Source organism: Bactrocera dorsalis, chromosome 2 (genome assembly GCF_023373825.1).
Source record: "Bactrocera dorsalis isolate Fly_Bdor chromosome 2, ASM2337382v1, whole genome shotgun sequence".
Classification (NCBI taxonomy): domain Eukaryota; kingdom Metazoa; phylum Arthropoda; class Insecta; order Diptera; family Tephritidae; genus Bactrocera; species Bactrocera dorsalis.
This window is the reverse complement of record NC_064304.1, coordinates 64763146-64790964: the sequence shown is the minus strand read 5'-3', so window position 1 is coordinate 64790964 and position 27819 is coordinate 64763146. Positions and strand designations below refer to the sequence as shown.

The following is a 27819-nucleotide window of genomic DNA, read 5'->3' as shown; positions in this document are numbered from 1 at the left end:
GCTTTTAAAACCGTATCAACACCAACTCAGTGTTGTCTTGATGCATTCTGTTTACTGAAACAAAAGGTTTGATGTTCATTACTACAAGCATTATAAGGAATACGTTCCTTAACTCGCGCTGTCAATCGTAAACACGGAGTGGTAAAATACATTGCTCTCACTTCCCTCTTCTTGTTTGCCCGCGATGATCCCCTCATCTAATCCTCAAAATGTGCACGCGAGTTACATTCCTATGCTCTAAACATGCTGTAATAATATTGTATACAATATATGTACATATGTATACAATAAATGCTTAACTCGTACTAACATAGGATTGGGTTCCACATTAGGCTTTGTTGTGGAATAAGAGAGTGGGCGTATTTCGGGTATGCTAACGCCAACTCAACTAAAAACATAATAATATATGTATATACAGTAGAAACTCGATTAACCGGACTAATTGTTGTCGATAGGCATTCGGATAATCGAAAATCCGGATAATCGAATGTATGAAGAAAAACAAATAGATATTCATATCCTGCAACGAAAATCAATGTTTATTAAAGGTTGGTACGCAGCTCTCAAGTAATTGCTCAAGAACAAAAATACATTATTTCTGAAGTAATTTTGACAGCTGGTTACGCATCGTGAATGATCCACATTAGAAGAGCAAGAGAGAATAAACAAAGTAAACAAACTTTGTGCGTATGTATGTATGTATGTATGTGTATGGTAACACAAATATTTTCATTGAGATTTAAGGAATGTTGTTGACGATTGGTTGGTTTTATACAACATTTCAAAATGGAATATACTTTATAATAATGATTTCAACTAATTTAGGATGAATTTGACGATTACTTCGAATTTCCTGCAAGAAACAATTGTTGATTTGATGTTTCTTCGCAAAACCAGGTTTGCCATATTCACATTTTATTGAAACAAAGTATTAAAAATTAGTACTAGCTTTCTTAAGAGCTGCGTACTAGCACAAGTAACTTTATCGCAGGAACGTTTCTGGACCGTTTCTTAAGCGTTTTTTTATATGAAGTTTTTACGTTTCTTGAGAGCTGCGTACTAAGCTTAAGAAATGAACACTTACTTATGTATGTATATATTTTCTTAGATTACACTACATACGTAATACTAAACTGCAGCATTAATCATGAAATACAATAAAATATTTAGGTACGTATGTACGAATAATTTGTCTACAATATGTATTTGGTAATTTGCATTTGGTAATCATGAAATAAGTAGGTAGGTAATAAGTTTAATTTGGTTTAAAATATTTGGTAATTGTCATTTGACGTAAGCAACTTTTTCTCTTCATTGCTGCTATATCACGAATTCGTTTCAGTTGTAGTAGACTCACAGTATCACTCTAGGGGTATTCTCTCGCTCTTGCAAACCCCTTGCACGGTGCAAGAATTGCATATATTTCCTCTCGGTTCACCGGCACAAGAACAAACACACGCAGAAAATTATTTGCAAGGGCTGTAAAATATGTCAGACCAAAAACCATGTATATTTGCGTGTAATGTCATGGAAAAATATAATTGCAACCCTGTTTTAGCTGACATTTTACATAAAGTCATATAGCGTCGTTAAATTGTCTCTTACGCTTTGGCAGGTTTAAATATGTAGACGTGACCCGCACGTCAGAGCGGAGTCACAATTGCAAATGAACTAAAACAATAATGAAACGCGCGGGGCAGCGGCAGCGACCCCACCTGCGCGAGCGGAATATGCAAGTTCCGACACGTTCATGATTCTATAATTTCTACGTAGGTACATATAAATTGGTCGCGATTGGTGGTCCGGATAATCGCGAATCCGTATAACTGAGGGCCGGATAAACGAGTTTCTACTGTATAAATATAATATACATAAATATATAGAAACAAGCTAATATGGAACGATAAAACAGTTAATCCTAATATTAGAAGAGAACTAATAAGAAATGTAAAGTTAGTTAGTCTTAAGATTCACTTTAATAAAGACGGTCGTGTGAACAAAAGGCCGAAGCTCTGTTTTTTTTTTCTAAACCATAACTGGCGCAGTCGGGTAAACTTTGATCAAAAGATCAAAGAATTCGAACAATCGCATTGCCGAAAATATATTTAAAAAGATTAATTTAAAAAAAATAATCGAAAGTTTTATGCCGAAAAAAAGAAATCAAGATTAATGTTAGAAATAATTAAACGATACATAAATCAGTGAAATTAGTTAGAAATATAGAACAAATAAAAGTGCAAAAAGTTTAAAATGAATACTAAAATACATATTAAAAAAAAGAAAAATGAGAAAATAGTAAAAAATTCTATAAAAATCGAAACAGAAGTGCAAAAAATTTAAAATAAATAATTAAATATACACATCACTTGAAAAATATTAAGTAAAAATAAAGCGTTATATAAAAAGCATTAAAATCTTAAAGAAAAAGAAAAGTGAAATAAGTGCTAGAAGTGATAAAAAATTTAGAAAAAGTCGCAAGTCGTGCTAAAAAGTATCACAAAAAAGTACAGTATCGACAAAGCTAAAATTGACAGCTTTCAACACACGTTAAAACAGTAACAACGGAAATTGCGGTATATACATATATACATATGTATATGTACATATATATAAAGCACAGTTTCGAAAAAAACAGTAAAATAATACTGTTTAATATAAAACAAAATTGTCTAAAAAGTACAGTATCGACAAATATACATATATATAATATAAAGCACAGTTTCGAAAAAAGCAACTACATTTTTTAAACCGTTTTGTACCAATCAACAAAACCAATTCACAGTTCAAACAAAAAAAATTTCACATGGTAACAAAATTAAAGCCAACTTTCGACATAAAGTAGTAAAGCGTGCTACCTATCCTATTCTTCATCAATTTTTTTTTATCGAAAAAAACGTTTTTTTCACATTATCTAAAAATATATATATATTAAAAAAAAAATAAACTAAAACAAAAGCGAAAAATATTAAAACAAAAAAAGAATTGAAATATTAATAATGTGTCAAAATATATATATATATGAATATTGGGAAAAAATAAATAAAACAAATGATTTAAAACGAAAACGAAAAAAAATATATTAAGAAAAAAATTTAAAATATTTTTATGAAAATTAAACAATTTAAGAATTACAAAAAAAAGAACGAAAAAAAAAACATTTATAAAACATAAAAATCTATACAGACAATCGAATATAATCATCAAAATAAAGCAAAACACGCCAAGTTATACTGGTTATAGTGAAAATATTGAAAACAGGGAAAAAATATTAAATATATATATTAATAAAAATAATATTAACATATTAATAAAAAAGAAAAAAAAAAGTATTTCTAAAAGCAAGACTACATACAGTTACGCGGATATAATAAGGACAGCGGCATACAATTAACTAAGTTAATGTGCACACAGAAATAGAAACAAAATACAATTAAAAAAAGTTTCTAGAATGTTTAAAAGATTTACAAATAAAAGGAGAATACGTCTTTACTTTCTCACAACTGGTCCAAAAAGAAATACTTCGCGGACCACATCTTCAAACCACAACTAAAACGATTTATTTACAACTACTACAACAATGGAGAATCTAAACCAAACCATCGCCGAGCTGGAGAGGATTATCGTAAGGCAGGAAGAATTGCGACAATACTACAACTACCAATGAACCAACAACCACAATTTTACAGATTTCACATGTCACCAAGGGACATCATGGACCAAATCCGGAGAATGAAATGGAATATACATATTTGACCCTTTAAAACTGAAAATTTAGATAGGGATCTTGTTGATATAATGTTAGAGAAAATCGATTGCCCTATAAGGGCACATATAACCGAAACGGAAACATTAAATGATATTATCGTAAAATATTCAAAGTTAAAATTGCTTCAGGACAAAAGAGCTACTGATTATAGACATCGAAAATATGTCGATAAAAACAAAGTAAATTACGAAGGTTTCAAGAAAAATTATAGATCTTATGAACATAATAAAATTTCAGACAATAGACAAACCAAACCAACAAACGACAGTAGACAACAAAGCGGGAACAATAAAAATTACAATTAAATGTAATACAAATTTTAATCGCAACAATTACAACAATCGGAATAATTACGATTACGGGTATAACAATTCTACAAATAAAATACAACCAAATTTACCGAGACAAACTAAAAGCTCTCACATGAGCGTCAATTACAATTCAAGTACAAGTCGTTTGTCCAATAATTCAAATTTGATGGAAATTGGCATTGGTGAAGAAAAAGAAGTAAATTTTTTAACACCGCCTCAAACCCTCAACTCCCTATAATAACAGTAACAATAGGAAATCACAGAATTAAATGCCTAATAGACACAGGTTCAACAACTAGCATTATAAAACCAAACGCTCTATTAGAAAATTTTCAGAAGGAAAAACTTTCCAAACCGTTATGCTATGGAACTATCAACGGAATTAATGAAATAAAATATAAAATTGTAACACAAATTTGCGCACTCGATAAACTTTCTTTTACGCATGAAATCAAATATCAAATTAATACAACAAACGATAGACCCATTTATTCGAAAATTTGTAGGTATCTACAAGTTCACGAATTAGAAATACAAAAACAAATAAAAGAAACGTTCGAACATAATATAATTAGAGAAAGCAAAAGCCCTTTGTGGATAGTTCCCAAAGAAGCGGATGCAGACAGAAATAAAAAATTGCGTATCGTAGTCGATTACAGGAGATTAAACGAAATTACTATTAGCGATAAATTCCCGACACCTTATATCGATGGTATCATGGATAAACTAGAAAGAGCACAATATTTTTCCTCTATCGATCTCGCGAAAGGATTTCCTCTATTTTTTCTGAGCTGGTAAGCGTTTCTACCAGTATCGATCATGAAAGATATGTAGTGATGATCACTGCCAGTGTAATCCTCCAGGACTATCCAATTATTTATTGAGCCTGCCATGCGTTCTTTTGATAGGGTGATGTCTGGTGTGGTTTCCTCTCATCACGGCCTTCTGAACGTGGTTGCATTTCTCGTGTGGAGCACTATTAGACCTAGCCGCGCAGCCTTTTTAAAATTCGTTTTGCTCTCGAGTCAGTGTTTGGCAAACCCCACTACGGCTCTGGAGTTTAGGTCTCCGGCGATAACTGTTCCTGTATACTATCGCATGGCGTCAAGTAGCAGCTAATTACTGTAAAAATGTTGCACTTGGCCCAGACGAAACCGTTGCCGTTCCCATTGCTTACCGTGGTGGCGTTACTCCCTGGTAGTAACCATATAGCGGCGGTTGAGCTGCTATCTTCTAGCCATGTATTTACCTCTCTCTTTCTTTTTGTATTGCCCGCTTATAATGATTATCTCGTAGTCGTTTTCCATCACCATTTGCGAGAGTAGTGGGTCAGCGGCCTTGCATTTATGCATGTTGGCTTGTAGGATCTTTTTCTGTTTCGGTAGTTCCTATATACCGAACATTTTGCGGAGTCCGGGATGTGATCGGCTTTTTCGTGTTTAGCCTCTTCGCAAAGGCAGCATGAAGGAGGCTTTGTGCACTCTTTCAATTTGTGCCCTGGTTGGCCGCATTTTATGCAGACACCTTGTCCTCTTCTGTCGGGCCCTTTGCAGTCCCAGATTAAATGCCCTGGTCCAAAGCACCGGAAGCACCTTTTGGGGGTTTCTTTTAGCCGCCGCCTGCAATTAACCCGTCCAATTTTGATGCGTGCCTGTCGCATCAGTGTGTCTGCCCTATCTTGGTCCAGCGTTATGTATGCCCTTACCTGCTCTCTTGTGTTAGGAGCTGTTATATTAATTGATAAGTCTTCAGTGGGGTCCTGTAGCGCTTCTTTGACAGCCACTGCAACTTCCTCTTTTGTTGTGAGCGAGTCGAGGTCTCTGATTTCTATGGTAGACTTAGTTTTAAGGTCGGCGACAGTTGCAGTCTCTTTAAGTGTGGACTTGAGTGCCTCACAGAAGCTGGCCTTTGTGGACCGTCCCTTCTCTGGCTCTAGTAAAAGGGCCCGGCTCTTGTTTTGCGAATGCCCTTGATCTTGACCTCTGCTTTTTTTAGATCTACCTTACTACGGATATTCTTGAGGACTTCGGCGTAGCTATTCCCTTCTGCTGGTTTTATTATAACGGCCTCTGTTTGTCCTTTAGGCCTATTATTTGCTTTCTGGCTTGCAACCGTGTTGCTGATTTGTTGTCTCTTTTTTGCGTTTTTGGGCGCTTCTTCGCCCGTTCCTTCGTTTGCGTGGGTCTTTCTTGGCTTTTTAGGCAAAACTTTTTGCCACTGGCCGTCGTTTTTGCACTGTTTCTCGTGGCTCCACAGGGCTTGTCGCACGGCCCTTCGAGGTTGTTGACTCGGGGGTCGTGATGCGTCTGCTTAGATGTGCTCGCCTTTTTTCGTTTTCTGCAGTGAGCCAGTTTCTGCGGTAGCTCTTTATGACGTCGAAGAGTTCGACTAGCTGTGCCGTTCCATTCTTGATGTCCATGCTGACGTTCTTCTGTTTTGCCATCGCCAACTTCATTTTTTTCGTTATACTCTTGCACTTTTCTAGGGATTCCTCTTCTGCCCGTCTCATTTGGGTGATGTACTCTTGTTTCGGCGAGCTTTGGCAGCTGGGGTGCTCTTCCCTTCTCCTTGTTTTGCCGGTGCCTGCTTGTGTGACCGGAGTCTCTCTTGTGACTGTCTTTTCTCCATTTTCGTCTGGTTGTTTTGGAGTGGCGATGAGTACGGGGGATCTGAGTACCCTACTGCTTCTACGGAAGACTGTCCCGTACTCCTCTTCTTGGCCATCTTTGTTCTGTTGTTCTTTTTGTTGGGGTTTTTGTTGTTGTTGCGGTGTGTTCTTTTTTTCTATTGGGTCTCCGCCTCAAGCCGCTATCTTCGCACGTTGTAATAGTCGCCCTTAATGAACCCCGTGGTTATCTATGAAATCCGGGAGGCCACGAGAGGGTTGACACAAATCCTTATGGGAGCTTATGTTCAGAGCCAGGTTCGGGCAGGAATCAGGAGCTCGTCTCAACTGAACCTGTACGGCCAAGGAAATTTGGGCGACGTGCATTGAACGTACTTGAAGACCTGCCATGGTTTTAACGAGACGGAGGTGAGAGCAGTATTAACTTGCCAGCCATTTCGATAAGATATCACTCCTATCTACTGAGGTGACAGAATAGTGCCCTCCCCAGCCCTTTGTCAATCTGACCCGTATCGGTTTTCCAGTACACCATAATCAGAATTTTACTGGTCTCAATTCTGACGGGCTTTTGCCCAGGCTTGTTCGTCGTCTTCTGTTCCCTTGTTGCTTTGTTGCCTTCCTCTCTTGGGTAGGTTCTCCTTCGGTGCAACCCCGGTGGGGGTTGTGGACGCTTATTTTAAGGCGGCATCTTCTCGCCTCTTCGCGGGGGTTCATTTGGTGCGTGAGGCGTTTTGAGCCAAGCCCTCCTCTCCTGCAGCTCTTGGTGGGGGGCTGCGTATTACTATTCGCAGCTAACCTACTTAGCGTAGACCGTCCACTATCCGCCAGCTGTGACCCCGGTAATAGCCTGAGCTCTGCCTTACCTTGGGCCTTGTTGATGGTCATCGCAAATGATTAACGCACAAGATATTATAATCTTCGTAATCGTATCAAACATACTTCACATTCTGCTTAAGAAGTGAATACGAGTATCGTATCTTCAATCAAATTTGGCAATAACTTTTTCTCTGCCAATATGGTGCCATAACACAGTTTTGGTGGATTAATATTTCGCAATAATATAAACAAAGGACCAACCAAAATTCAAGCAGTGCGGTGGCATACCAGCCAGTTCCGATGAATTTAAAAATTCAATTGGATAATTCATTGCCTGATCTTCATTCATAACACTAGCAATTGATTTATAAAAATAAAATAAAAAAAACTACATCTGGCAATTTCACTTGAATTTGAAAATTGATGGCTACCAATGCCATTCCTCGGTGCTAAAATTACGCGCTCTCTCGACCAATCAAGATTTCTATAATTGTGAAGAGTTGTGTATATATCTCCAAAGACCTGATGACTTCAAACCGGCATTTATTTCAGTTAAAGATTTTGAAGACTTCCTTCTCAAACTTGCGCTAGAAACCAGAGGCAAATCACAAATTATAATCGCAGGCGACTTCAATGTGTGGTCGACCGCTTGGGGTAGTAAGCGCACAAACCATCGTGGTTACGATCTTGAAAATACTTTTCAAAAGGGAAACAAAGGCTCCATAATCGACGTCATGTTTGCCAACGACGCTTTTATCAAGCGCATTAAGTGGGCGATGACGGACATATTTACAAATATTGACCACACACCTATTTTTGCTGAAGTCTCATATGCCGAAGAAACGAATCTGGAAACAAAAATATTTTGATGCCGGACTTTTTGAGATGGAGTTCAGCAATTATACAAGGCGAAGACGCCACACACTTGGTATCTGTGTAGGACAGTACATCACAACAACCGGAAGCCAGCGTATTAGTGGAATGAAGAATTAGCTGGACTAAGAAAGCTCTGCAATTCAGCTAGACGCCGCATACAACGTAATCAACGTGAAGAAAATTAAAGCAGTCTGAGAAAAGCAAAGAAAAAGCTTCTGAAGTCAGCCATTGGCCGCAGTAAAAAGAAGTGTTTTGAAAAACATTGTGGGGAAGCAAACGAAGACCTCTGCGGAACAGAAAAAAAAATCTGTATGTCAAAATTCAAAAATAAGGCACAACAACCAAAAAGAGCATCTTTTATGAGAAATGTCGTCGGAACTTTGTTTCCAAAGCACCACATTATTTCTTATGCTAAGCCTCAAACCGAAGTCGTAGAGCCACCACTCCTCATTAGTGAAGAAGAAATATTGGCCATAGCCGGAACAATTGACGCACTATACGATGTCGTTGACACTGCGACATGCGCAGGAAGTGGTAAGCGATGGAAAGGCGGAAAAAAATATTGTGCGCTGTTCACCCTGGATGTGAAGAATGCCTTCAACTCACAAAGTGGGCAAAGTTAATCAAGGTTCATTATGACATACTCTCTTCTAAATATCTTATGGAAATTATTATTCGTTATTTTGAAAACAGGCAAGAGTTACTCTATTTCGACTGGAGTACCGCAAGGCCCAATACTAGGCCCCTTCTATGGAACATAATGTATGATGGGGTGCTAAGGGGACACCAACCGATAGCTATTAAATTAGTTGCATACGCAGAGTAGTAGTAGTTGCATAGTAGAGTAGTAGTAGTGGCTAAACATCTCGATGACCTCCGTAGCAAATGCAATGAGTGCGTAAACGGTTGAGCAAAAAACAGAAGTATTGCTCATAAGTACAAGAAAAGTGGAGAAAAGTATATCTTTCACCATAGAAGAGTGCGAGATTCATTTACAGCCACACCTTAAATATCTGGGAGGAATAGTACACTCAAGGCTCAAATTAAAGGACCACCTAGAACACACTGCAGGTAAACGAATAAAATCCTGAATGGCTTATCAAGAATGATAGCAAATAAAGGCTGCGTGCATTCCAGTCGGCATTTTTTACTCCAAAGGTAATGAGAGCGGTTGTGTTATATGCGGATCCAATATTGATCCAGGCGCTGGGCATCAAAGCATATGCGAGACATACATTTAAACACAGTGCACAGTCTGTCGACACTAAGAGTTATCAATGCTTTCCGAACAATGTCAAGTGATGCTGCTGAAGTAATAGCCAGTATGATGCCCATTGACATCCAGGATGACGAATACGAGCGAGTATACAAATCTCCAAAACCATCTATAGGAGCCAAATAACTATGGGGTATAAGTCTTTAACGTAGTTGTTCAACGTTTTTAATGCAGTAGTCGGTAACTTGTTTTCTTTTAACTTTCGCTTCTGCCTATAATTTCACTACCAGGGATAAAGTTCACCTTTGTTCAATAATGACGCTGTCGTTTGAATCTTTCTATGTCAATACTTCCCTAGAAAAGCGTGTATTGAAATGATAAATGTACACTGAGATCCTGTAGTATTCTTCGCAAGTTTTCACGCAGAAATTTTCGCGGTTTGTTTGTCGGCCGCAGATTATTGGTTTTTCTTCGTCAACATTCAGTTCTTCAGATCTACTTGAAAATTTAAAGCAATGGTCTAGAGGTGATGTTAATAAGACAATAAAAAAATTAAATTTTTTGAAACCTGTAACCCATGTAACAACTTAAATATTTCCGGGAGGCATAGTTTCCTATTTCTTTACCACAAACAGTTGTCGTAAAAAGGGGAATGTGTAATCTTCAGGTAGAACCCAGGGATTTTGACGAGAAGCTTCTTCACGTGTTCACTTTAACATCAGAAATTTGCAAATGAGTTGAGATATTCGAGGTAAAGATACGTCACTGCGCAAATTCTTCGTCTTCTCCTGCTGAAAGAAACTGTCTGCTTCAGCCATGATACTTGAGTTGTGATGCTGCTGGAAATGAACCATGCAAAACTTTTTCATCTTCTTGCACGTTTCCTAACAGTGCATACAAAAGAAAAAATATAAGTAACTAGGAGCGACCCGCCCCGGCTTCGCACGGATGCAATGCTGATGCTAAAGACATTAGAGAAAAACTGTGAACATTGCAGTGGATGTTGTTGCATACACATAGCGGCTTCGCACGGGCACTCAACATGACATTTACACAAATATTCACAATTTTTTGCGTCGAATTTAAAAAAAAATATGAAATTTAATTCTTATATATTATTTAAGATTTTTTTGTACTTTTTTCATTGTTTTATATTTTTTTTTTGTTTTTGTTTTTGTATTTTTTATTAGTGTTTTTTATATTTTTTTACGTTTTAATTTTTTTGTTTAATACATTTCTTTTATTTGTTTTTTCTCAATATCAGGTTTTTTTGTTTATATTTTTAATTATTGCAAAGAGGTCATAATCCCAAAAGAAAAACCTTTTATTGTGTTAGAGCTTCCCTATGAACTATATTTGATGTTGTTTTATTCTGTGGCAACAAAATAAATTGATTTTCAGGGGCTCCGACCCGCGATAGTCCAACATACATTTGACCGTGAGTAAAACATTTCTTTCGCAGGTCGATCCCTACTAATTCGAAGGTTTGACCTTGGGACTTGTTAATCGTTAATGCGAAACATGTTTTTACCGGAAATTGAAGCCGTTTAAATGGGATTGGCAGATCAGTCGGGATCATCGGTATCCTCGGTATATGAGCCAGTTGACCAGCTGCTGGGCCAGTAATAATAGTTGCTACAATTAAATTGTCCTTTAACTCTTTAATAAGCAGCCTCGTCCCATTACACATGTTCGGAGGGCTTAAATTTCTTAAAAGCATTATTGGGATTCCGATTTTTAGCGACAACTCATGTGGTGGCAGTCCAGAAGGGTTCAACGAATTTAAAAATTCCTGTGGATAATGGACTGTGTCTTCGATATTAGTCACATTGTCGATTAATTTGTATGTTTTAATTTGGCTGGAGACTTTTTGAACTATTAGATTGTTTATTTCATTAACAGTATCATTCTTAGGAGACACTATAGCCCTAGAACATAGCCAATGAAAGTCCTTTTGGTGCAAATTCTCGATATCAGGGAGTATGGAGTATTTGACCTAGGGACTCATCCAGAAGAATGTCACAATGATCGCTTAAATTTGGAGTGGGAAAAATTCCTTCTCCAAGTTTTAGCAGTTGTTGTGGGAAATCGCTGTCAGTGATTCCACGAACATGAGCTCTCATATTCGTTCGTAATTTCAATGTTTCAATTGAAGCCCATAAGGGTGACGATTTCAAGCATGCCTTGATGATATCTGCTCGCGTACCTCTGTTAATAACGGGGAGAGTTTGTCGAAAATCTCCCGCAAAAACAAAAGTAATCCCGCCCATGACTGCAGAGGAGTTCCTTAGATCCTGTAAGGTTCTGTTCACGGCCTCTATATGTAATCAATGAGGCGTCTTGTAGTAATTTACCAACAGATTGTTGCTCAAGATTTACAGATAGCGGAAGTTTAAAAGTAGAATGAGCAGTTTTTCCATCCGTCAAGAGAGTTGCAGCATTTCCTGAGGAAGCAACTGCTATTGCTATCTTCCCCGATTCTCTTATCTTAGCAAGTATCAAATTAGCAAGAAACGTCTTTCCTGTTCCACCGGGTGCATCCAAAAAGAACACTTTTCTTTTGTCTTTAATGACGCTATCGACTATAGTTTCAAAAGCATCTCTTTGATCTGGGACTAATTTTGGTAGGTTTTCATTAACAAAAGCGGTCAAATTATTTGTATCATAGCGATTGGTCATTGTCTCTGCTCCATTATTTTCTGTACGAACTGAACATGGTAATCCAAAGTCCCTTAGGCTTTTGTCATTTAATTGCATCAGTTTATTTTCTATTTGTATCAGACCTTGGTTGTAAATTTCCGCATTGTGTCTAATATCTTCACATAAATTGTCTTTGAAAATGTCCCATAATTTTAATGGTTCCGATGGCTGACAAAATAAAAGTATGACTACAAACAATTCTCTCAGTTTTTGTGAACATTGAGAAAGCTCTCTTCTCTCAGAGTATTTTCCCAATGGTCATCGTTTTCTAGCAAACCTCTAGCACGGCAAGCAGCTTGATATGTTTCTTTGAGAACTCCGTCAACGGTTTTCAAGTACTGGAATGAGGTTGGGCCCCGTACGTGATGTAGCAACATCCTAAGATAGAAACACTCGGATTGAGAAGGATGGACACAGTAGACTCTGCCTAATGCTGCATCTTTTTTTATTCCTGGATGGCCAACTACGTTCTCACCACGCTTCCTTCTTGTGAACTTATTATTGGCCCATGTATAGTATTGCGGGACTTCGTGGTATAGAAGTGTTTTTGCGAATTCATCTTCATTACATAGCTCAAAAAAAGCCAGCAAAGTTGGCTGTTCGATAAATAACCAACCTCAACGTGAAGCTAGCGGCACATCTGAAAAAAAAGTTTCTACTTCAAATTGCGCATATTATAATAGCTACTCGCCAAAATTTCAGAAATTTATCTTGCGCAATTATCTGTTGACAGTCGTTTTTGTGAGTCTATTTCGGTGATTTCCCCAAAATGGAAAAAATTTAATATCGAGCTGTAATTAAATTTTTATTTTTGAAAGGCAATACGCCTTCACAAATCAAAGATGAGTTGGACTCTGTGTATGGTGACTCTGCACCATCGTTTACCACCGTAAAATTTTGGGCAGCTGAATTTAAACGTGGTCGCAGGAGCTTGGAAGATGATGAACGTCCTGGGCGTCCAAAAACTGTAACCACTAACGATAACATCGCTAAAGTTCATCAATTGGTACTAGACGACCGCCGGATTAAAGTTAGGGAAATAGCTGAGATTATGAAGATGTCAAAAGAAACTGTTTGTCACATATTAAACCAATATTTGGGCATGAGAAAGCTGTCCGCGCGTTGGGTGCCGCGTTTGCTTACGCTAGACCACAAACGTGCGCGCATGAACATTTCCAGCGCTCTGTTGGCTCAGTTTAGAGGCAATAAGACCGAGTTTTGGCGACGATTGATAACTGTAGACGAAACTTGGATTCATCATTATACGCCCGAAACAAAAATCTAATCTAAACAGTGGATTGAAAAGGGGGAACAGGACCCAAAAAAACCTAAAGTGATGGCGAGTGTTTTTTTGGGACAGCCATGGAATTATTTTTATCGACTATCTTGAAAAAGGAAAAACTATAACAGGAGCTTACTACGCATCATTATTAGACAATCTAAAGGAAGAAATTTCGAAAAATCAGCCACATTTGTAAAAAAAGAAAGTCTTGTTCCACCAAGACAACGCACCATCTCACACCTCAACAGTCGCCATGGCGAAAATCCACGAATTGCGGTTCGAACTGCTTGACTATCCACCTTATTCACCGGATCTAGCACCAAGCGACTTTTTTTTGTTTCCTCAACTTAAAACTGCGCTCGGCGGCCAGAGATTTTCGTCAAATGAGCAGGCAATCTCTTTCATGAACTCGTATTTTGCAGACAAAGACGCCAAGTACTATTTGGAAGGGTTGCGGAGATGGGAGCATCGCTGGGCGAAGTGTGTGGAGTTACAAGGAGACTATGTAGAAAAACAAAAAAAAATTTTGAAAAAGTCTCGTGCATCATGGTTAGGTCGGTTATTTATCGGACAGCCCTCGTATTCTGCCGTTTCTGCGGTAAAATACACCCTTTGGCCATTTTCTAAGTGAACAGCTAGCTGCAAGACTGTAGGATGTCGCTCGTGGATCGAAAATTCCAATATTCGCCAGGCAGCTTCGGAAGTACTTATGTAGCGGCCATTCACGTAGTTTTCTACTTCATCATTTGGGTTTCTGACGCCAAATGTGGCTTGATCCGATCCTTTATTTATGTATTTACAAATGTATTTGATGGCTTGAACTGAGTGACAGTACTCAACATTTGTGTGAGCATTGAACGTCCTGCACAAAAGTGGAGAATAAGGGACAATCCAGCTATTATCTATAGTGAAATTACTGCTTCTGATATTGAGCGAAGCGCTCTGACCTCCATTTGCGGCATCACGACGACGATATACTGGATATCCGTGATCTCCGGTTTGAGTTTCGTTGACCAAACGTCGCGGGTATTTTTTTGTGCAAATTCCGTTTTTCATACATGTTGCTGTTAAGTTATGTTCTCCGCATGGTCCGTGCACCATATTTTTAGTTACGATATCGTACAATATTGGATCGTTTTGTTAGTTGGGAAGTTCCGCAACTATGACCCTATCAATTTCGTCTGGTTGGATTTTTATCTCTAGCCAAAACAGCATATGACAGTGTGGTAAACCTCGCTTCTGCCACTCCACACTCACCATGTAACATTTCACTTTGCCGAATATTTCATCTTTGTTGAATAATTTTATGAATTTCTTCATTTTTAAGTGAAACACCCTTGAAATGATGTCATGACGATCGAAAGATCGCTGACCAGGTAGTAGTTCCGCTTTAATTTCAGGCCATTCAGGATTGCACGTAAACGTGACAAATAAGTCTGGTCTCCCGTAGTTTCGGACATACGTCATCGCGTCTTGTGTTTTTTCATGCAGGTAACGTAGAGAACCTGTAAATGAAGATGGTAAGATTACGCGCTGACCGATATTTGATGGGTCAACATTTCCTTCTTGATTTAAAGCGTCTCTGAGATGAATGTATTCTTCAGCCCTTAGTCTCTGTTGGTTACGACATATGTAATTCAATCGTTCCGATATCATTTTTGCCATCATATCGACAATATATTGGCTAAATAAGTCCCTGTAATAATGTAATGGATTAAAACTGTTTGCTCTAACCATCAACCTGAATGCATAAAATTGCATGCACGTCACAGTTTTGTTACGCGCTGTACCTTCCTGTGGAATGGTTAAATAATAACCGTCTTCTCCTTTAACGAACATTAAGGGATACTGTAGTGGATCATATGATCGATGTAACTCGGATACCATTTTAAGTTGGCCGTCTCTTCCGTGCAGCACTATGTCTCTGGGGCCTTTTTCTTCGTCAACCAAGAGAACAGCTACCTCGTTTACAGCTGGAGAATTGTATCTACCCGCGTGAGCAGTCTGCGGTGGGCGGTCGGAAAGAATAATTAGCTTTAAATTATCCGAAGAGTTGCGTTCAATATTTTGTTTAAAGCTTCGTATATATACGTTGTGGCTTTTCAGTGCTGTCTGTAGTTCATTAATTAAATCTATTTTTAGCGTTGGAGCTATGTTTGCCCTCATCGATAGCTGATCTGCGTCTGAAATAAAATATGTCTGTAAGCATTTTGGATTTTGGCCTGATGGTGGTAAAAGGCTACCAATAAGATGATATACCTGGCCCTCTATTTTGAAAGTTGGCATAAAATTACCTTCTCTTATTTCTTTGGCGCCAAACGAAGTCATTTGAAAAATGCTATTGTGCTTACGGATGTTGGTTAGGAAATGTCTAGATAGCGAATGATTATTTGTCAAAAGATTTTTTATTGGCTGTGGTGGTTCTTGAATATTGGGGATAATAACTTTTCCAGAAGCACAACACATACCATTAGTTTCATCGACCCATTTTTTGGCAGAACACTTAGGGCAAATCTTATTCATGTCGCCGATTTGGACGGAAGACTGTTGAGCATAATCAATCTGTGGATCGTATTTAAAAGCCGATCTGTTACTGTGAGCTACAACTCGATTGCGAACTCTAGCTCTTGAAGTCTGTTGTCGTTCTCTCTGGTCTTGAAGGCGTTGGGAACGCTCAGAGCTTGATTCCCTAGTGCGGGATTGTATACTTCTGAAATTTTGCTCTTCAAGCCGCTGCAAACGCTCAGTACTTGACTCTCGCGCGTGCACATGAGAAGTTCTTAAATTTTGTTCAGCTAGGCGCTGCGAACGCTCAAGACTGGACTCCCGCGCGCGTCTTTGAGAGGTTCTCATGTTTTGTTCAGCGAGCCGTTGCGAACGCTCGGTACTCGACTCTCTGGCACGCGATTGCGCCACATATTCTCTCTGACTTAAAAGACGATTTTCAGTTTCAGATGAAGATTCTTTGTTCCTGGCATGGGAATTATTTCTAGAAAGTTGAGATCTTGATCTTTTGGGCATTTTTTTTTTAAATGATAAAAGAAAAAAACGCCTTTAAACTAATCTTTGAGGTTCTTACAACTACCTACTATAACAACATACAAAACTACAACCTATTTATTAAAATTAAATCATAAAACTTATTCAATTCATTCCTTAGGATAACTAAATGTACAATATCTGTGCTATATATATGGGTCTAGATCTGAAAAGAACTTTTTGAATGGGTTTAGTTACCTAATAAACGAAGTATTATCAAGCGACAAAATATTATCAAGCGACAATTTTTTTTAATTCCGCACACGACCATTCAGTAGGGAGCCGACCGCGCGAGTGATCTTAACCAAAGAATGTATAATAACACTGCATATACATATAATACATATGTACATTATTGCAACATTGAGATCAACATTCTCATTGAAATCAGTATTCTCATTTCACCTATTCTTATTTTGGCGCAATTTCACCCAATCCAGGGCATTGAATTTTTGCATTCATATTGACATTGACATTTTTCATGTTCTTTATTAATGTGGTGTAGTTTGTCGTGTTCCTTCATAAAGTGGTGGAAAATTTGGGTAGAGGAGTATATATCGCTTTTATTGTACGTATACCACAAAAAATTCTCTACTTCCAAAGTTGGCTTTGGTGCTGTGTGCTTAGCTGATCAACATTTTGCAACTCCAAATATTTTGTTCGGGTTCAAAGCCTACATGCACTTCTAAAATATGTATATATTTTTTGACTTTTTTGTTTTTTTATTTCCATTTTAATTACTATTTATTTGATTATTTGCCCTATAATTATTTTTTTGTAATACACATTATTTAAATTTTCCCTTATGCGCATTATCAAAGAACATCTGCGTGGGCAATTTCTATAGAGTTGTAGGTGTAGTTTCTCTGATACATTTTCTGTTCTCATGTTCCTTTATATCGTGGTGCACGCAATTGGCAAGTTCCCTTATAGAGTGGTAAACATTGGCTTGCTTCCCCTTTTGAATGGTGTGTTCCTTCATACTGTTCGAAATTTTTTCGATTACTCTTCGAAATTTTTTCGATGTTCCCTAATGTCAAATAACATTTTAGCACAGCTAACATTTGCTCCTTCTTATTATTATAGTTACATACATTCTTTGTCTTAACCCTGACGCCTACAACTCTACAACGCATAGTTCGCCGCCGAGCGACTTTTAAAAATTTTTAACTCGTGATATCTTTTGAATGGAATGTCAGAATCTAATAATTCAAAAAGTTTTATAAAGGTTTTGTAGCGATCTTAAATAATAAATCATTTATTTCGATAAGGATCAATACTAAGGTATAAATAAAGAGCCTTTTCAAGTAGTGGTATTTTAATTAATTTTTTTATATAAAATCGCTTATTGTGACAAAACTATAATAGTTAGAGGTATGTACGTTTTTTGTAGATAATGATAAGTTCTACAAAATTGTAGTACATCACTTTGTTATATCTTCAATTGTTTTCGCAGCATTCGCGATTAAAGAAAGTTTTTTGGTATTTTTTTTACATTATCGGAGTTTTGGTAAGGAACCCTATTTTTTTTTAACTAAATATAGCCTATGTCACTCAGGGATAGTATAGCTTTCCAACGGTGAAAGAATTTTTCAAATCGGTTCAGTAGTTTCGGAGCCTATTCGAAACAAACAAACAAACAAACAAAAAACAAACATTTCCTCTTTATAATATTAGTATAGATTACCATTTCAGTGTTCATTGATTTTGATATTGTTGTTTCTTCAAGATAAGTTTTCACTGCAAAAAACACGCCCTGTCAGCTTTTGCCTTTTCTATGTTGGAAAACTTGGAGGATAAAACGCGAAGAATATATCATTCGAATGCAGCATCTTTTTCAAGTTCTCTATCAAGCCTCGTAGTTTCATATTTAGCACTTTCAGTTACGGAGCATGCGTTGCTACAATTTGTAACTACAGTGGTATCTTAGCATTGTTTATTATATTCAAACTTGGAAACGGTCTTTAATTTTGTTTCTGAATTAAAATGGCAAATTTCTTGATTATATTTCTGTTCCTTTACTAAATTAGAAATGGGGGACATTCCCTGAATCCGGGAGTAGTATAAATTTAAACAATTCAAGACTCAACGTTTGGATGAATGCACTCAACAATATGTTTAACAAGTGCAATCGAACATTATACTCCCTTGCAACTTACAAGAATCAAAGCCAGGGAAATACTTTAAGGTGTAAAACCAATCACATATGTATATAGAATGAAGTAAGCTGGGTGTTCTAAAATAATGATATTAGTTATATAGGGACTAGGCCAAGTTTTCGCTCAAATATATCTATTCTCAGCACAAAGATACACTGCTATCAATGAAACATGCTCACTTACAAGGTGTGTTCCAAAGTAAGAAAGACTTAAAAAAATAACCTTACAAACGGTAAAATCTATTTATTTTATTCAAAATAGTCTCCTTCTGCTTCAATACAGCTTTTGCACTGTCCAAAAGCATGTTAAACGAGTATTTCGGCTCATTGGTATAGCCGCCAGTAAGCCAGTGCAAGCCTTTTGTATAGCCTCTACGTCACTTTCCTTTCATGGGCAAATGCATTTTTCCGAAAAGGAAGAAATCGCACGGTGCCATATCTGGTGAATGGTCAAAACGTGGTTTTTGTCAAATAATCAGTATCGAATGTTGGATTCTGAGCAATTTTTGGTCGTCCGTCAATTTGTGCGGAACAAACCGTGCACACACCTTTCGTAAGCCCAAATGTTCAGTCAGAAGGCGATAAATCGATGTTTTGTAGATGTTCAATTGCATTTCCTTGAATTTCAATGATGATTTTGGCTGATTTTTGATGAAGGCACAGTTTCGATGGAATTTCCGATGATCACAAATTTTAATTGGCCCACATGTGGATCGTCATTTATGTCCTCACGACCACTTTTGAAACGTTGAAACCACTCGTGCACTCTGCTAGGGAATAGGCAATCATCGCCATAAACTTGTTTGATCAATTGAAACGTTTCGGTAAAAGTTTTATCATTTTTAAAACAAAATTTAATGTTGGCTCTTTGTTCGAAGCTCATTTTCGCACCAATAACATAAACACACTGACACTTAAAACGCAATAACTTCACTTCCAGTCAATTAAATGTCATGAAATTCTTGCTGGACAATCGATAAAGATAGCAGATTCTGACGCACTAGTCGGCATATAGATGGCGCCACCAGGGCGCTCTAGATTCCTGTTTACTCTGGAACGCACCTTGTATTTTCATTATGATAACTCAAAAATTGGGCGATTTAATGCGGTACAAAGTCACTCCAAAATTCGAAAATCCTTATATTGAGTTTATGGGGACTGAGGGAAGTAATAGTTTGATTCAACCAATTTTATACACACATATACCAATATAAAAGATGGATTAATCCCTTAATTTTAGTTGTATGTATATATCACACACTGACCGACATTTTCGATCAAAATTCAAATGTAGGTACTGGGGACTAAATATTCGATATTAGTGCAAAACTTCATCCCGTTATACTAATGCTTTTTGATTTGTGTATTGGAAACTGAACGAATCAAATGGAATTTAAAATTGTGCTATATGGGAAGTAGGCGTGGTTATGTCCGATTTTGCTCATTTCACAACGTGACATAAGAATATAAAAAAAAATGCCACGTACCAAATTTTGTCGAAATCGGTAAGTGGGGTCCCGAGATATTGGATTTCATCCAAAATTGGGGGCCACGCCCATCGTTCAATTTTCACTCATTGCTACTGCGATACTCTGTACTAAATTACAGTTTTATTATCTTATTATCTTAATTTATCTTATCTTAATTTATGTGTTTTCGGTTACTGGTTACTGTTTCTGGTTACTGGTTTGTGGGCGTGGCAGTGGTCCGATTACGCCCATCTACGAACTGGAATATTTTTTTGTACTAAGAAACCCACAAACCAAGTTTCATCTAGATATCTCAATTTATACTCAAGTTACAGCTTGCACAGACAGACGGGCGTACGGATAGACAGACAGTCAACCGGATTTCAACTTTTCTCGTTATCCTGATCGTTTATATATATATAACCCTATATCTATCTTGCTTAGTTTAAGGTACAACCGTTAGGTGAACCAAACTATTATACTCTGCAGCAACTGGATGCAAGAGATAAAAAGAAAAACACGAAGCAATAATTATCGCTGATAAATTGCTTTAATAGAAGCACTTCCGCAATGAAATGACCGCATAAATCGCATAACAACATGACAATTTGACAGCTCAATCTTAAAAAAATTTCAATTTGACACAAACATTCATTATTAATATTTATTGAATTCATTTGTTACAAAAACAGGATAAATGAAGAACCGCTCAACCGATTTTGTGTAAACTCCTCATAAAAAATCTAAAAAATAGCCCGAACAAAGCAAAAACGTTTGGGTTAGATAGGTTAGCTCGTTCCTAAGTCATAAAATTACAATGAGAATTGGCACTAATTTTTATATATTGGGTGGCGCAGAAGTTATCCTCCTATCAGAAGATGCTATAAATTTTGCAAATGACCTCTAATGTCAGTTCTGTTTTGACATTTGTGTAGTTAACACATGCGAAATACACGTAAATAAACAATGGTACGCTACACTGGGTGCCACAACCGATATGCTGAAGGATGCATTTCCCGGGCGCCTATTTCCCGCCCGTTTCTTCTCCTTCCCGCTGCTTGGCGCCAATTGAGATTCTAAGCGAAGCCAGGTCTTTCTTCAACTGGTTTTTCCAAAAGAGTGGAAGTCTTCATATTCGTCTTCTTTTGCCGCCGGTTACTGCGTCAAATACTTTCTGGGCTGAAGCGTTTTTGTCTGTTCGGACGACATGACCTAGTCAGCGTCCATGTCGTCGTTTGATTCATACAGCTCATCTTTCGGGTTCGCCTTCTCCTGGCGTTATGTTTTCACTGCCACTCAGCAGGCTGGAGAAGTATTCTCTCCAACTTTTAGTATGCTCTGGGCATTGGGCACAAGATCACCTCTGGGGGTTCTACAAGAGTATGCTTCAGTCTTGAAATCTTCCGTTAGGCGTGGGCGCAAATTAGCGATATGTTGAAGAACTTCGTTTTTTTGCGGATTGTAGCTAGACGTTCATCCACAGGGGTGAATGCCAGAATTTGCCGGCGTGGTCTCTATTCCATCGCCAATCACACAGAAATTTTCACTGCTTTATATGGACACTGTAGTAAATGCCGCAAGGATCTACAAGTCTCAGTCCTTGTCCCATACATCGCATTATTGGATGGCGGTGATGTGAGCCTTTACTTTTACGAAGACATAAACTATCTGATTAGTGGCAGCTTCCCAATTTAAATTCAAGAAATAATAAAATAATGGTTATGTCATATTGAATCATGTTATAACTCATTAATCGAAACAAAGTTGAGCGTGTCGGTCGTGCGAAGGTTTTAAAGCAGATTATTAAAAAATAATTATAATACTTAGAAGATAAATTAAAAAAAAATAATAATAAAAAAATAATAATTACACAGTTTTACGAACAAATAGTGAAATAAAAAAAAAAAATAAAAATTAAAAAATATTTTGCTATTGTACCGCTAGGAAAGAAAAAAATTTGTTGAACTACCGAGATCAGCTATTTCTAAATATAGGGATGGACAGTTTTTTAGCCCGCAAAGTGCAAACGAGGGATAGATGAGGTGAATATCAGCTTACGGAACGAAGGGCATAAAAATCAATTACATCCCTCCAAAACTTGATGTTCATCGCAGAATAGTTGCGACAATACTGATATTGTACACAAATTAAAGAGAGGAAATTTAGTTCATATCGGAATCGTAAAATTGTGTGAACAAAAAGTGGTACAAATATTTTACAGGTTTTAGAGATTCGTATTAATATTTGTTTTTATTTACCTTTGTATGGTAGAAAATTCTAATCACTGTTAGGAAAAAAGTATATAAGTTATACTTGTATCTATTTTATTCAATAAGAAAACAACACATTTTAAAACTTTACAATACTATATTGTTGCTCCTATTTTGTTCAATTCAATAGGGGTATTCAGACCAGCCTTGTTAATTCGTTAGTCGTTATTCGGTAATTTTTTACATGTATTTTGTTTTTGTAAAATTAACAGACTAACGTTCTACCGAGTAACGAACTATCCATCTGGCAAGCTTGATAATTGTTTCGTTACTCAGTAATATCACATCAGCTGTTCTCCTGCTCCTCTGTACATCAATTTAAAGTACTTACCAGTAATAAATTTGATCTGCTCCACATAATTTTCAGTAAAATGACCAACAATTTTTGATTTTGCACTTTGTTGAGGCATTTTTACTCTTTAATAAAGTTGAATCAGCTGTTTCGGAATAAAATTTACCACACTACCAAGGTAGAGCAAAAAGCATGTTCACAGTTAAGCCTTTTAACGAAGTATCAACTAACGAATTACCAAATTAACAGGCTTCTGTCTGAATACCCCTGTTTAAATGAGTTAAGCACCCCCCCACTTTAGCCGGAAAAAGTAGCACACACTAATACTTGACGACACCACACTCACATACAAGGCAACTCACCACACTTGAACATCCACCCACTCAGCATAAGGGATGGTCCCCTGAGCAGATTCAACTCATTCGCCATACACACCTTTCGCCAACACATTCGATCTATACAAGCCGCACATTTACATTCGTTTGATACACGATTCCATACTGCGCCTGTCGACACCGTCTTTCGTTTTTTGTTTGCTTCGATCGACATCGTTCCACCCGCGCCGACTTGCAGCGATCCAGCATACTAATTAAACTATTGTTTTGTAAACAAAATATCATTTTAAATAAATTGTGCATTTTAAATTCTCAAAGACATCTTTTATTTTTTAAAGACTCGCCCGAGTGTGAGTGCAAATTGACACTTTAAGATAGTACAGTGATTTGTTTTAACCCATAAATTGGGTCAACATTAAACATGGTCCTTCGAGCCTCAAAGACAGGCACGATATTCTAACAGCCACATAACTAATATCTGAAATAAATTCGTAAGAAAAATAAGAACAGCTGAAAGAGTGGACTAAATGCAAAAAACAAAAAGTGGAACAGTGCAGGGTATACATACATACGTATAAATTTATTTAATTTAGTGGTACATAAATGTACATACTTAGATGCAGATATACATATGTTGCGGTGAACAAAAAATAAAAAAAGGTGCAGTGAACCTAACAACATAATATCAAAAGTCCAGTGGCGAACAAAAACAAACAAAAAAAATTATAATAATATGTACATACGTACATACGAGTGCATCCAGTAGAAACCCGATTATCCGAGTCAAATAAAACCAGGTTGTGCAGTGCAAAAACAAAAAAGTGCAGTGAACAAGCAGAAAAAAAAACGAAATACAAAACTGCAAAGAGCGAGCGCGAACTATCAAACAGCTTATGCAAAGAAAACAGCAACAAACAAACGCGAGTTGCGTCGTCAAACGACTCCACCACTGTCAAAAAACGACAAGTATTTTTTAAGTATTTTTTTTATTCCTACAAAATGTAAGTTGAATCTTCAGATTCAACTACATACATGCATAAATATATAATATGCATAAACAAGCATATATTTTAAATTCCAAATGAAATCAAATACCATTGTTTTTATTTGATATGTTTATTTAAGTTATGCCGGGTCGTTGATGCTGAGGAATGTCAAGTCAGCACAACGGCTTCAAGTAAATGTAGCAAGTAAGATTTGTATAAAGAATAAGAGAATTAATAATAAACTGGACGGCAAGCCGCACTGTACGGTGAAACCGGAGTTTCATTCATTTAAAACATTTTCTGTGCATTCGCAGGAAATCGTAATTGGCGCAGTCGGCTTTTGTAAGAACCAAGTTTTTGTTTGACCGCGACCGAAAATTGAACGCAAATAAATATATGAAAAAAAAAGGATTAAAAGTAAAAAATAAATATAGAAACATTAATAACTTTCCGTGATAAAATTGAAAGGTGAAACAATTCTTCTTCAGCAAATAAAAATATGAAAAAAAGCATTAAAAGTAATAAATAAATATAGAAACATTAATAACTTTCCGTGATCAAATTGAAAGGTGAAACAATTCTTATTCAGCAAATAAAAATATTTAAAAAATAAAAATTTAAAAAAATAAGCAAGAATTTGGAGTAAAAGTGAGGCAAGAATAACAACAACAGGGGTAGCAGCAAACTCAACAAAAACAGCAACAACATTAACAATAACAACGACACCAGTAACAGTAACAACAAAACAACAACAAAACCAGCAGCACCAACAGCAAGGTAAAATAATATTCAACTAATAATTTAACAACGACAACATTAACAACAACAACGACACCAGTAACAGTAACAACAGTAACAACAAAACAACAACAAAAACAGCAGCACCAACAGCAAGGAAAAATAATATTTAACTAATAATTTAAGTAGTAGTTTTATTTGAAGTCATTACTTTCTTTGTAAAAAAAAAAAAAAAAAATAGTCAACGCAGAAATTATACTCACTATATGTTTCAATCAATTCAAAAACAATAAAGTTAGAAAAAGAAACGAACAAACGAGAAAAGAAACAAGCTAACAGAGTTGCAATTGTTTTATAATTTTTGTTGCAAAAATAAAATAAAAATTAAAAATAAAAAATATGGCAGAGCAAATAGAAATGCTAACTCGATGCTTGGCATCTTTAACACAGATAGCTGCACAAAATGCAGCAATAAATCAACTTACAATTAGGCAAAGAGTCGAAAAAGACTTAAGATATGTATCTCCCTTTGAAGGAATTGTAAAAAAATTGCCATCTTTCATTGAAGCAGTTGACAGGGTACGAAGGGACTATGTAGGACAGGAAGAAATAGTATTCAGGGTTATTTATGATTTGAAAATTGGTGGATCAGCAAAAAATTTTTTGCAAATAAACCCACCTGAAAATTGGGAAAGTTGTAAAACTAAATTAAGGCAACATTATAGACCTACAAAAAATCAATTAATGATCACGAAAGAAATTTCGATTCTGAAAGTAAATAGTATAGCTGAATTAAGTAAAAGATTAAACGAAATCGTGGATGACATAACAGAATATAGTGCACTAAGCGAAAATGGTGACACTATGAGAGAAATTTTTTCAGGGATGCTAATTCAGCGAATAAAACAATTAGCATCAGGGACATTCGCATATACAGTGCAATCGGTCACATCATTAACGGAAATGGCGAATGAAATTTATAAATTTATTGGGTTGGATGAAGGCAATCTAAATCCTTATCTAAAAAAAGGGGGAAACAACTTTCAAGCTAATACCAAAAATAATGGTGTTAATAACAAAAATTTTTATTCAGGACAATATCGTTCACAAAATCAAAATCTTTCTGAACAACAGTATCGTCCACAATCCGGACAACGTCAAATAAACCTTCATCGACAACAATCCAATCAAACAAGACAGCCTCGATGGCAAAATCGTACAAACTATTCAGAACAAGTTCGAACAAATCCAAATCATTATAATTATTCACAACAGCAAAGAAATTCAGTAAATAGTAGACAAAAAGTACAAAATAGGGGACTAGAACCCATGGACGTGGACACAATGAGTAGGAGAGGTGATCCACAAGAATCAAACACGAACGAGGAGTTTTTTACAAATTAGCCTCGAAATCATCAAACAAAATTATAATAATATTAACATTTTTTGAGAAAAAATTTTATGCTTTGGTCGACCCAGGTTCAACCATAAGTATAATGAAGAAATCGAGTTTCGAAAAATTTAAATTACCAGTGCTTGAAAGTGAAAGCACTTTGGTGAATACTTTAAACGGGATAATTAAAACGCCAAATGTTAAAGCCCTTGTCCCAAAGAATTTAAATACCCGGAAAACGCAAAAATGAGATGGTTATTAATGGATTTTAATAAACCATATGATTTGTTAATCGGAAATGATTTCCTTTTTAAAAATGTTAAAACCATTGATATCGAAAAAATGACAATAATTTTGAAAAATGGTGTGAATCTTCCATTCTATATGAAAACTATGCAAGAGCAAGTTTATTCATTAGATATAAGTAAAGTAAAGAACATCAACCTCGATCATTTAAAATAAAATGAGAAAAAGGAAATCGAAAAATTATTAAAGCATTTCAATAAACTTATCTATAAAGAAGGGGACAAGCTCACAAATGCAAAAGCAATAGTTCATGAAATTAAAACAGTTACGGATCAACAAATAAACTCAAGAATTTATAGATTACCTCCAAAACATGAAGAAGAAGTAAGAAGACAAATTTCTGAATTAGAAGAGCAAGGGATAATAAGAAAAAGTCACAGTAGATATAGCTCACCTATTCTAATAATACCGAAAAAGATAGATAAGTCAGGAATACAAAAATTCAGGCTAGTGGTTGATTATAGGAGGTTAAACCAATTGACTGTAGACGATAAGTATCCTCTACCGAATATCGATGGAATCTTAGATAAATTGGGCAAAGCACAGTACTTTAGCACTATAGATCTAGCAAAAGGTTACCATCAGATTTTAATGGCAGAAAGGGACATCCAGAAAACAGCTTTTGTCACTCCGGCAGGACTATATGAATACGTCCGAATGCCTTTCGGGTTGAAAAATGCCCCAGCTACTTTTCAGAGATTTATGAATGACATATTGAGGGAATATATAAATAAAATATGTGTCGTATATTTAGATGACATATTAATTTTTTCAATTTCATTAGAAGAGCACATAAACTCATTAAAAAAAATTTGTTTGAAACTACAAGAGAATAAATTAAAAATACAGGCAGATAAATGCAGTTTTCTTCAAAGAGAAACTACATTCCTAGGGCACATTTTAACAAAAGAAGGCATCAAGCCTAATCCGGATAAAATTATAGCAATTCAAAAGCTACCAATACCAAAAACCGAGAAACAGTTAAAAGGATTTTTAGGAGCAACGGGCTATTATCGAAAAGATTATTCTAAAATAGCTTACCCCATGATAAAATATTTGAAAAAGGGCAATAAAATAAACGTTAAAGATCCACAATATATTGAAAGCTTTGAAAATTTAAAAGCACTCATTTCATCTCACCCAACTCTCAAATTCCCAGAGTACGACAAAGAATTCAGTATCACAACTGATGCTAGTGACTATGCTATTGGAGCAGTGCTTTCACAGCAAGGCCAACCAG

The 27819-nt window shown here is 36.4% G+C and overlaps 3 protein-coding genes across 16 annotated transcripts in view; all 3 read left to right on the top strand.

Moving 5' to 3' along the window:
• The window catches only part of LOC105233125 (endothelin-converting enzyme 2), a 789700-nt gene that overhangs the window by 442428 nt on the left and 319453 nt on the right, over positions 1 to 27819 (top strand). The gene's annotated exons all lie outside the window — the stretch shown is intronic.
• LOC125776616 (uncharacterized) overlaps positions 1 to 27819 on the top strand; it is a 468092-nt gene that overhangs the window by 316342 nt on the left and 123931 nt on the right. The window lies entirely within an intron of this gene.
• On the top strand, positions 843 to 26887 carry LOC125776676 (uncharacterized). The gene is made up of 2 exons (XM_049450198.1): positions 843 to 24919; positions 25038 to 26887. The coding sequence occupies exon 2, from the start codon at positions 25280 to 25282 to the stop codon at positions 26282 to 26284; it is 1005 nt and encodes a 334-aa protein (XP_049306155.1). The 5' UTR covers positions 843 to 24919; positions 25038 to 25279; the 3' UTR covers positions 26285 to 26887.